At 29.8% G+C, this 12,032-nt stretch overlaps 1 protein-coding gene across 6 annotated transcripts in view; it reads left to right on the plus strand.

The window, feature by feature from the left end:
* Positions 1-11,515, plus strand: part of LOC108693047 (zinc finger protein 189-like) — a 68,102-nt gene extending 56,587 nt beyond the window's left edge. For all 6 annotated transcript variants that reach the window (XM_018201702.1, XM_018201704.1, XM_018201705.1 and 3 more), the window contains exon 15: positions 11,330-11,515. In XM_018201702.1, coding sequence (XP_018057191.1) covers positions 11,330-11,515 — 186 coding nt within the window. The remainder of the gene's footprint in view (positions 1-11,329) is intronic.
* The last annotated feature ends 517 nt before the right edge of the window (positions 11,516-12,032 follow it).

The following is a 12,032-nucleotide window of genomic DNA, read 5'->3' on the forward strand; positions in this document are numbered from 1 at the left end:
AATGAACCCATTTTTCGTCCCCAGTCACAATGCGATGCAGAAATCCCATCTTTGCCTTTCAAGCAGCTGTTCACAAGCAAACAAACGCCGTTCAACATCTCTCGGCTTCGTACGGCACCCTTGCTTCTGAATCATTGCCATGGCTTTGAGACATTTTGAAATGGCTTGTTGAGTCACTCCCAATGATCGTGCCAATTCTTCTTGATTTTGACACGAGTCTTGCTCAAGTAATGCCTCCAATTCTGCATCTTCGAAAATCTTCTCTCTTCCACCGCTATGCCGGTCTTCGACGTCAAAATCACTGTTTTTGAAGCGTTGAAACCACTCACGACACATTCTTTCACTAATAGCGACCTCACCATAAGTATTTGAGAGCATTCGATGAGCCTCAGCCGCAGATTTCTTCATATTGAAGCAAGAAATTAAACCTCCCGCAAATGACGAGAATTTGGCTCGTAAACTGACATTTTCAATCGAGAATAACTTTATGATGCAGACACAAATCGATTAATGTTTCTATGGGGTTGACAGATGCTCAAATTTATATGATCTATTTATTTCGACCACCACTTACCGCTAAAGCCATCTATAGGAAAACGGCGGAAGCAAAGTTGTACACCTAATATAAAATATTTTATATCATTTTTTTTATATCATTTTATATCAATAACTAACGTCAAGTTAAACTCTATGATAAAGTAAATAAAGAATATAATCCAAGTGGGATTATCTTTATTTGTATACAATGAAATCTAAGTATACATATTTGTATATACTCCTATTGAAGGATTTTCCAAATTCTTTTTAAAAGAAATTGTATCACAATTCAAAGACATTTCTTTTCTAATCAAAATAGTAGTTTAATTCTGTATCAAAACATTATTATATTACAAAATCGCGTTTTTGTTTTTTGCTCAATTTAGATGTTACCAAAAATTTAAAAAGTAACGGTAAAATTATAAATTAGTGCTCGGTAAAAAGCTCGGTAAAAAGCAATCGAAGATCTAGTCAAATACATTAAAATTAGAAGTTGTTTGTTACTCATTTGAAAATTGATTGATGTGATGTGTAGATCAAATAAAAGAGTAAGTCAATAAAATCGAATGTAAAAACAAGTTTATTCAAAGCTGTAACAATTTACTATATATTCACATATGTCTTCCAATATGTTAAAATAAGAGATGTCCAATAACTCAATATCTTTCATTAAATTTAAATCGTTTTTGTTCTTTAATATGAATCATTTCAGAAATATTTTTTTTGCAATAATTCTTTTCAAAATCAAGTATATTAACTTTTACCCAATTAAAAAATTATGATTTGTTTCAGTGATATGTTTCATGATTACTGAGTGTTTGGATTGATCTAATTTTATGTTATTGCGATGTTCTTTAATTCTTGTCTGTAACTGTGATGCCTTTTAGTTTGTCTAACATAAGAGGCATCACAGTTATTACAATTTAATTTGTATATGACGTTATTATTTTTTTTCTGTTGATTTTTGTCTTTATGAACTTTAATAAATTTATTAAGCTTGTTTGTAAGCACCTATAGCCAATCATATTTGTAAATTTGTTAATAGACTTAATAATTTTATTGGAAATGAATTTTATATAAAAAAAAAAATTATTAAGTTTCTTAAAACTTCATCATTGTCACCAACATCCGAACTAGTATTATTATTTATCATTGAGGACTTTTTGTTGACCAAACTTTTAATTCTTTTATTGATACAATTAAATTAATTTAATTCGTTTTGAAAGGATAGCCGTTATTCTTCAAAATCTCTATCATTAATTCTAAGTTCTTATTATAAAATGCAGAATTCGATAATAATATCGTTCTACAAGATTATACATAGTTTTGATCTTGTGACATGTGGAATGATTTGAAAAGAAAGATAAATACCTGCCCGAAAACGTTTTTTTATGATATTAATTTAAAATTGTATTATCTTTATTGATAACCGATAGATTCAGAAAATTCAAACAATGGTCTTCCTCATATTCAGTAAATTTGAATCTATCATGCTGCTATCATTAAAAGAATTTAAAATCTGAGTAATCTTATCTTTAGGCGATCATAAAGACATCATCAACATCTAAAGTAACTGGAAATCCGAAATTCTAGAAAATTCAATATTCTCTCTTCTAAATCTCCATCACAATATCAGATATAAAAGGGAAAGGGGAGAACCCATAGGTGTACCAAATGTTTGTTCATAAATGATTCCATTGAATTCCATTAAATGTAAAATATGTTGATGTTAAGATAAATTTAACCGCATTAATAAATTCATTCTTAGGGACGTTTGTAGTATCTCAGTTTTCTCTAATCCTAATTATAAGCTCGAAATAAGCCTTTATTTAATTTGTTTTGAAAATATACAAGCATTTTCACTCTAATCATATATATTTATATATACATTTTTAATTCTCTATATGTATACATGTATGGTTGCGCGCGCGCGTGTGTGTGCGTGCTGTATACGATTACATGCCGTCAAGATTTGACCATTAGTACATAACAATATCAAGATGTTAAATAAAGAAATACATAAAATTAAACGATGAAAGCTAATCAAAAAAGATGATAAAACAATTTTACAATCGTTATGGGTACGAGTTAACAGAGTAAGTTGAAATCCAGAAATTGAAGTTGAACAATCGGTTATGAAGTATTTTTTATTACGTTTAGGATTCCTTATTACAAGAAGTAAAATGCGATTTCGTGTAAAAAAAACGGAATTTCCAGATTCTATTTAAATTAAGAAAGAAAATAGTTTTCGACAATATTACTTTACGATACAGTATTATTCGTGAGAATCAGTTTCATAGCAATAATTACTTACCACGTATTTTGTGACGCAAATCCTCGCAAGTGTAATTCGGAGTTAATAGTATAAATTAAAGACAAAAATTGGACCTTAGGTAAGAATTACCTTAAGTAAGAATTATTACTAACAAAAATGTGATGGCCCATAGCTAGCGACGTCTTTATACATTGATAATGGAAAAGGAGAGGAAATTAGAGTGGAGAAGGTTATTCTATTGGTGAGGCTTTTTTCAATTACTGGTAGATAGATTTCAGGAAAGTTCCGTCTCTCTGTTTGTTTAAACCCAATTCTTGTCTTTTGATATGTATCATCTCGGAGACCATCCTTTTATAATAAAATTGTTCGGAGTCAAGAACGATAGTATTATTCCAATCAATCGTATGATTATGATCTAATTTGTGACGAGAGATAACAAAGTATTCGTTGGTTTTTTTGAAATCATTTGTATGTTCTTTTAAACGTGTCAGTTTCCTTTTTATCTGTCCTACGTATGAATACTTGTAATCGAGACAGTTTATTTTATATACCACATTTGAGTGATCTTCTTTTTTAATCTTTGTCTGTTTTAATGAAGGTATTTATTCAATTTATTGATTTATGAGTAATATTGAAATCAAATGTTTTTGTGATAGATTTAAATTTTTCAGATCTTTTATTAAAATAAGGAATGATGAAATATTTTTTAAAAATTTTAATGGAATCCGAGCTGACATTATCTTTGTGTTCATTGATATTTTCGAAATTATTTTTAAAAAACAACAATACTTTGATCCTGTTAATAGTTGCGAATAAAAATTCCAATAGGTATCCATTTTTTAAAGAATATTAATTAAATAATATTTTTCTCATGTGTGAAACTTAGGATGGGAAAGGAATAAGATTTTGTCTAATAGCCCGATTGATAACATCCCTTTCGTACTTTGCTTTTTGTAATAAGGAATCCTAAATGTAATAGAAAATACTTCATAAGCGATTATTCAACTTCAATTTCTGGATTTCAACTTACTCTGTTAATTCGTCGTACCATAACGATTGTAAAATTGTTTTACCCTCTTTTTTGACTAGCTTTCATCGTTTAATTTTATGTATTTCTTTATTTAACATCTTGATATTATTATGTACTGATGATGATCAAATCTTGACCGAAACGTTTACGTTATTATATTATAATTTTAAATATATAACTTTCGTTTAAAACATCTAGTGTATACTTCCTATTATTTATATTTTACCATATAGTCTTTTCTTCACCGAAAGTTGGTTCATTTCAGTTATAAGATATATATTTCATAATATCTGTATTAACATTATTAACATTTACCTATTCTCGATGTGATCTCTTTGTTCATTGTGATTTCCCGTGGTGTTCTCGTGACTCATAATGATATGTACATGTATGCTTTTCAAGTGCCTATTCAATGAACTTTTATTGAATCGGAATATTCGAAAGTTGCACTGCAAATGTTACAAACAGCAGATTTTCTGTCATTTGACTTTATGCAGTACTTCCACACTCAGTTTTTCTACTGGGCATAAATAGAAGCTTAAACTATAAAGTTAAACGTAAAAAAGACACCAAGTATATGTTTCTTGAAGAAAGAAAAAACTTTCTATTCCAATCTTTTCCAAACTTACTTTCCAAATTATTAATTATCAAAGTAATAATTTTTAAAAAACGTGTAAAATCTTTAAACTATGCCAATTATATTATAAAATACATTCTAAAAAATATATAAAAATAAGAGTATTTAATTGAACTGTACGTTACTACAGTGAGCAGTAATTTTTTGTTGAAATGCTAATGTTGTATAACTATTTTTAAGCAATGAAAGTGGTCCTATAATACTTTTAATTCTTCTTAAAAAATAATGTTTGATTTCTTTTAGCTAATAAAATCATAATACGAGGGCAAGTTAATAAGTTCTTAGAAAATCTGTCAGAGGGCACTCGTAATGTCATGTCACATTACTTTTGGACAAATAGCATCTCTCAGCTGATTATTGTCAAATTTTGAACGAAATTCACGTGGTTTCATTTCTGTAGACGATTAAAACGAACAACCTTTGTATTTTTTGCAAAATGGAAAAAAACGAGTTTCGTGCAGTCAAACATCTACATATGAAAGGTTTAATGCTGAAAGAAATCAAAGCCGAGTTGGATAATGTTCATAGCACATCTGCATCAGCGTTTGCAACTGTACAATTGGGTGAATGAATTTAAACGTGATCGTACATTCATATGTGATGCATCTCGTTCGAGACGTCCAATTGAGGCTGCTACATCAGAAATCATCGATAAAATCCATTGTAAAAATATTGTTTTGACTGATCGACGAGTGAAAGTGCGCGAACTTATTGAGGCCACAGGTATATCACATGTGATTTCAATTTTATGATTTCAATTTTGCACGAACAATTGGGTATGAAAAAACTATCGACAAGATGGGTGCCGCGTTTGCTCACTGTGGATCATAAGCGCGACCATGTGAAAACAATATTTGGAGATATTTCAACGTAATCCAGATGAATTTCTGTATTGATTCATTACTGTGGACGAAACATGGATCATTATTTCACACTCGAGACGAAGGAACAATCAAAACAATGGACTTCACCGAGTGAACCAGCTCCGAAGAAGGCGAAGACCGTAAAGTTGATTGGAAAGGTAATGGCCACAGTTTTTTGGGATGCACGCGATATAATTCATATTGATTATCTTCCGTCGAAGCAAACGATCAATGACGATTATTACGCAGCCTTATTGGACTTTTTCAACAACATTTTAAGAAAAAACGTCCCCATTTGGCGAAGAAAAAAGTGAAGAAAAACTCTTCCATCAAGACAATGTACGGGTTCACACGTGCTCGGCACTGATGGCCAAATTCAACGAATTCCACTACGAATTGCTTCCCCATCCAGCATATTCATCAGATTTAGCCCCTTGCGACTATTTCCTGTTTTTAAACTTGAAAAAATGGTTCGGAGGAAAGAGATTCATTATCAGAGAGCAGCTTATCGCCGAAACAGAGATTTATTTTGAAGGGTTGGACAAATCATATTATTCGGACGGCTTGAAAAAGTTGGAGAATCGTTGGATCAAATGTATCGAAAGGAGACTATATTGAAAAATAAAAATAAATCGATCAAAAAAAATGTGTTTTACTATATTTTTCTAAAAACTTATTGACTTGCCCTCGTATTTTTATTTTTTAGTTAAGTAAAAATAAAATCCAAATGCTAAATTATATTTATTCCGAATCTATCAAAGTAATAGTAACCCAAGTAGTATATTTATATTAAAAAATAATCAGTATCACATGTGTAATTTCCTTAATTAAATTCAATCCAAATAATATGTATTCTCTATTCTAAAAAATACATGAAAATAAGAGTATTTAATTGAAATGTGCGTTATTACAATGAGCAGTCATTTTTTTATTTCATTAAATGTAACTTTGGTACACATATTTAAAAGTTAAAAGGTTCGGCTTAAGATTCGGATTAATTGGAACAAACAATTGTCATGTAATTTGTTGAAGATTGAGTTTTTGAGTAGTTGTAAAAGTCTTAAATTGGAATTAACTTCATGTTGAGATTTACATTCTTAACATTTAAATACAAAACACATCTCTAATCTTAAGTTTCATAATCACAATTTTAAAGTTTATACTAGAAACAGTATAAATAAAATGATTTACAATATCATGAATTTGCAGATTTCGGACGCATTCAAACAATTCTCTTAGATTTAGGATCTGTGTAACATTTACAACAAGCGAACTATCATTATTTCAACTATCAATATTTATAATGACTTTTTTAAATCATAGCAAATTGCTCTTAATAAGAACTATAATAAAGAATTATAATAGGATTTTTAAGAAATTATATTGATTGAAAGAAAGGCAGAATACAAATAATAAAAAGACACATAGATCACTTACTATGTCACAACTCAAATCAACTTAATATAGGTGAAACTAAAAGATTTTCACTTGAGAAACCAAATTTAATATCTGACATGGAAAATCATAAAGTAGTGCTTAAGACTTTGGAGTTTAAAAATAATTTTGATTTTTCAACTGATTTTTCAACGACAAGTGGTTTATTAATCTTTCCAATGTTAATATACCGAATGATGTTTAATGATTATTACAGCTTGATGAAGGATTTTTGTCTTTTTCCTAACAATATAGAAAACACGAGGTTAGAATGCATAAAACACATTATCCAACACAACAATTTATTCAAATTGAAAATTGTGAACAAGAAAAGTTTTTCGTAATAAAATTTTCTCATGTTTTTACACTAGTAAGAGTTTTAACATTAGGAAAATAAAAAATAATACAAATATTGACGATATGATTTCTGAATCTGTATTAGTCACAAAAAAATTGCTTAAAAATAATCTAGATATTTTATTCTCGCGCTGATAAGGATAATACTATTATTATTCTTGATAAATCTAATTATAGGGATAGATTGGAATGTTATCGGATGCAGATACCTATACACTATTGAAAAAGAATTCAGTAGTATAAGTTAATTAATAATCTCAAAATCATATTAAAGAGGTAGAAGGATAGAGGTGGAAGAATTTATGTTTAGCGCTATGCATTTTTTAAATTCGTCTAACCCTACGCTACCGAAGGTTTATGGATTACCAAAAATTTATAAACCAGGTAATCCATTACGCATTATTATCTCATTCATTGGTAGTCCTCTCCATAATCTTGCAACTTACTTAGATAAAATTCTCATTTCAAGGAACATCTAGACAGTTATGTTAAAAAGTTTTACGCGAGGTTTTACGTTCATGATCAGAATTTATTGAAGCCTTGAAAATAGTTTGAATTCCACATTTTTCACATTTAACAATAAAATATATAAACAATTTTATGGCACCTCGATAGAGTTTCCATTATTACCTATCGTTCCGAATTTTGTTTTACAAGACCTCGAAACATCTTCGCTAAAAAAATTGCTTTTTATAGTTGGTTGTAATTACAGATACGTGGATGACATATTTATTTTTTGTAATTTATCCGTCAAATATAGATTTATTATTGAAAGTTTTTAATGAGTATCATTCGAGATTAAAATTTACGATTGAATTAGGCGATAATAGATAATTAATTAATTTACTTAATTTTCTCGATATTATAATTGTAAAAAAAGATAATTATTTTAAGGTTCCTGACTAATCACGGCGGCCATATTGTAATCGTGACATCGAAGCGAGGAATGACACTTTAATTTATGTTGCCATTTTTAAATAAAGACAATTTAAATGAAACGAAATGATGATCACTTTAAAACACTTATAAAAATGAATGAAAACTGTCCTTTCCTTCTTGACAATCAGATGATCATAAAAGACACATAAAGCCTATATTCGGACAGAAACACATAGTTCGACAGATGTTGAAAATAAAATATACCCTTTTATATATAAAATTCCAAGATAACTTTAGTTTTCATCGATGATTACGACTTTGATAAGTACGAGACAAGTCACATTTTCACAATGAAGCAAATAATAACGAAATGGCACGCAACATAAATTTCATCATCAAAATGTCACTTTTCCATGCTTATAAGTTCGGCCATTTATCGTGATGCGACGCTGTAATACAAACAAGCGCTAGCCATATCTTGCCTGCGGCGCGTGACAGTGAACGAGACAGCGAGCTCCTTCTCGCATTAGTCGCTTATTTCAAGCGGCCGAAAATGTTTTCTCGGTAATCTCGGCCGCTTGGTGATCCGCTAGGCATCAATAAGGGGCGGGGGGGGGCATCCTAAATAATGTAAGTTTTAATAAATTGTAATAATAGTGTACTCCTCCCCTTAATCTAGATAAAGTATAAATCATGTTAAAACGCAACAGTTTACGAAATATTTAATTGTTTACAATTTTTCATGCGCGTTATATAGTACCTCCCCTTCATAAACTCGAGTAGCAAGAATAGTTTAATAGAAGTAGAATTTTACCAGAAAAAAATTATAAATCAGCATTTCTTTTCACGAAAGTTTCAAAAGGCCATCAGAAAAGAAATGCGTATGTTCGAGACTCGGAACTTGTGAAAAAAATATGCGAAAAAAAAATCGAATAATTGCAAAAAGCACTTGCATTGCAAAAAACGTTTTTTGCTTATAAAACGAAAGATATTGATTGTATGAAAAAATGTAGGTATTCGAAATAACTATAAAATGAGACGTGGAACATTAAAATCGATCTATTAGTTCAATAGAAAAAAAAATTAAAAACATTGAGATTTAAACGCAAAATTTGAAATTCTCGTAAAATATAGCCCTCGTAATGACGAACAAATCTAGTCTGAACAAGCCTGTTCATTAATTTTTGCAAAAAGCCATTTGTTCACTAAAAACCTGTCTGCGGAAAATTTAATTTCTTCATCTTTGAGCAGTCGCACAGCAATTTACAGGGATGATTTTTCTTCTTCAAGAATTGCTCTATCATGTACACTTAATAACAAAATTTTTTGCAGTTAAACTTTATTATAAAACATCTTGAAAAAGTGGATCTTTTTCCGTATAAAAAAATGGAAATAATTTCGTTAATATGCATCATATCAAATAGCCATGTGAAGCATTCGAAATCTTACATTTTTGTACGAATTTAAAAAAAAAGATTATTAGGAGCCGATAACATGCGAAATGATTTCCACCACATTTCCTCTCTGCTTCGGAGCATACTTTTTATGAGAAACGACTTTCATTCCATCTCTCTTCCTGTTTCGGAGCGTACGATTTTCTATGCGAAACGATTCTATCTCACCCCCCTGCTTCGGGGCACGACTTTCGCGAAGCTACTTCCACTTCACCTCCCCTTACCAAGAGGCACATGACTTCCATGCGAAATTACCTTTTTTTAACTTTTAACTACAAAACCTGAAGATAAGATCGTCATAAATAATCATTATATGTCGTAATAATATTTTCTATAAAGTTTTAGCTTAATTGGAAAAATACTGCAGAATAGGCCTTTTTAGACCACGATCGCCATTTTTATTTCGCGCCATCAGATCATATTTTTCCGGATTTCGTTAGTATCCCCTCCTCCTCCTCTCTCTCAGCATGCGATGTCATGAGAAACTGGTGAGAAATGATTCGGTAGTCTTCGTGCATGCTCGATCGAGTTCGGGTCATCGTATACGAGGACTTAAATCGATAAAATTAGGAACGATGATTTGGGGATGCATTATTACAAATGTGCCAAAAATAAATGATATTTAAAATTTTTCTTTTTTTATAGAGTCGATGCAATAGTTATTTGCAATAGTTATTTTTGTATGTACTTAATTGTATAGAATTTTGCAATTCTGCTAATTCAAACCAGAGAACATATTATATACAATATCATTACATTATACAATATCATTTACATTATACAATATCATTTTAGGGTGGTATTCATAGTCGATTTTTATATTCAAGGCCGTCTTAAATACAGTCTTAAGATGTCACGAACCAATCAGAGGGCCGTATTAGCATTTTAAGACACTACTTGAGATGATCTTAAAATAAGAACGAACTATGAATATCTTAAAAGACGATCTAAAATCTTATACATTTTTTTAGGATTTTTTAAAAAGACGTCTATGGATAGTATTAATAATTCATTTATTTTAAGACCGTTTTAAGTAACATGCTATTTTAATATATTAATACAGCCCTCTCTTTCTCTCTCTTCCGATTGGCTTACAATCGGACATCTTAAAACTGTAGTTTTAAGCATTAAAAGAGCTTCAGCTTCGACTGTTATAAGCCTTTAATTTCTAGCATTGATTTTGTTCTCACATATATGATCTAAAATAAATTTCTTAATATCTTAAGATCGTACTTAAGACAGTTTCAAATATAAGAATCGACTATGAATATCGACATAAAAGATATCTCAGAACTTACTTTATGCCGTCTTTACGGCGTCTTTCAGACATCCCTTAATGCGGTCTACAATAGAGGATGATCATGGAGTCTTGTAGGAAATTGACCAATCGTAATTAAATATGAGGAGAATAATCGACTATGATTGGTCAGTTTCCTATGACTTAAGATCCTACCACTATCCACAATTTCTATTGTAGACTCCGCATTCTTATTATTATTTTGTGTCTTTTAGTCGTCTTATAATAATTTTAATATTCTTCAATTTTAATTTATATTAACTGAATTTCGATTTACACTACTAAAAATCTGTTAATATTAATAGTTTAGAGAATATTGACACATCTTATAAGACATCAAAGGACATCTTAAAATTCATGTATGTCCAGGAAAGATATATAAGACATTTTATAAATATCTTGAGGACATCTTCAGGACGTCTTATGTCTGCATTTTGGATATATTGTTCTTAGGGTATCTTGATTTGGTAGTATACTTGATTTTCATAGTTTCGATAATTGTAATGATATCTACAGCTATATATATTCAATAATATTAATAAAATACTTTAACGAAATTTTTATAGGATGAGAATACCGATGCTACGACTGTTGCGACGATTAATCAACTTGGGAATATTGACCAGGCTGGATTACCGGATGGTGGACAAACGATCGAATTCATGACTCAGGATGGACAGAAGGTTCGCGTCTTAACATCATATCCTATCGATCCGATTCAGTTAGCTTCAGAATATCTGACTATTGTGTAACAAAAGAAAAATTAATAAATGCATTCGTAATCAATGCTGTCTCTTTTTGTGAATATTTTAACTATTGAATCATTATCACTATTCAATCATTAGAAATTTATATAGAGATTTATAATAGCAAAAAACTTCAAGAGATTATTTGATATCTTCATTCTAACGATTGTTAAATATAATCTTGCTACCTGTAACGCTTCTATTGGATTAATAATGCAATTTATCCGAAATTAAAGGAGCTAATACGTCTAAGCATAAAATCTTTTAAATCGCTAAGAGATATAAATACGATACAAATCGAAAAATGTACACAGGATTATAATTATTATCGTAACTGTTAATTATTCCATTAATCATTTTCATCAACTTTTACTGATAGCCCAATGATAATTGATTTCTTATTGTATATAGTGATATAATATTAATATATTATCACTATAATAATATTATTATATATTGGTAAATCTCATTGATTTTTTTTATTTCACTATCTTAATACTTTTATATATGGAATAATTGAAGA

The sequence above is a fragment of the Atta colombica genome, unplaced genomic scaffold (genome assembly GCF_001594045.1).
Source record: "Atta colombica isolate Treedump-2 unplaced genomic scaffold, Acol1.0 scaffold86, whole genome shotgun sequence".
Classification (NCBI taxonomy): Eukaryota; Metazoa; Arthropoda; class Insecta; order Hymenoptera; family Formicidae; genus Atta; species Atta colombica.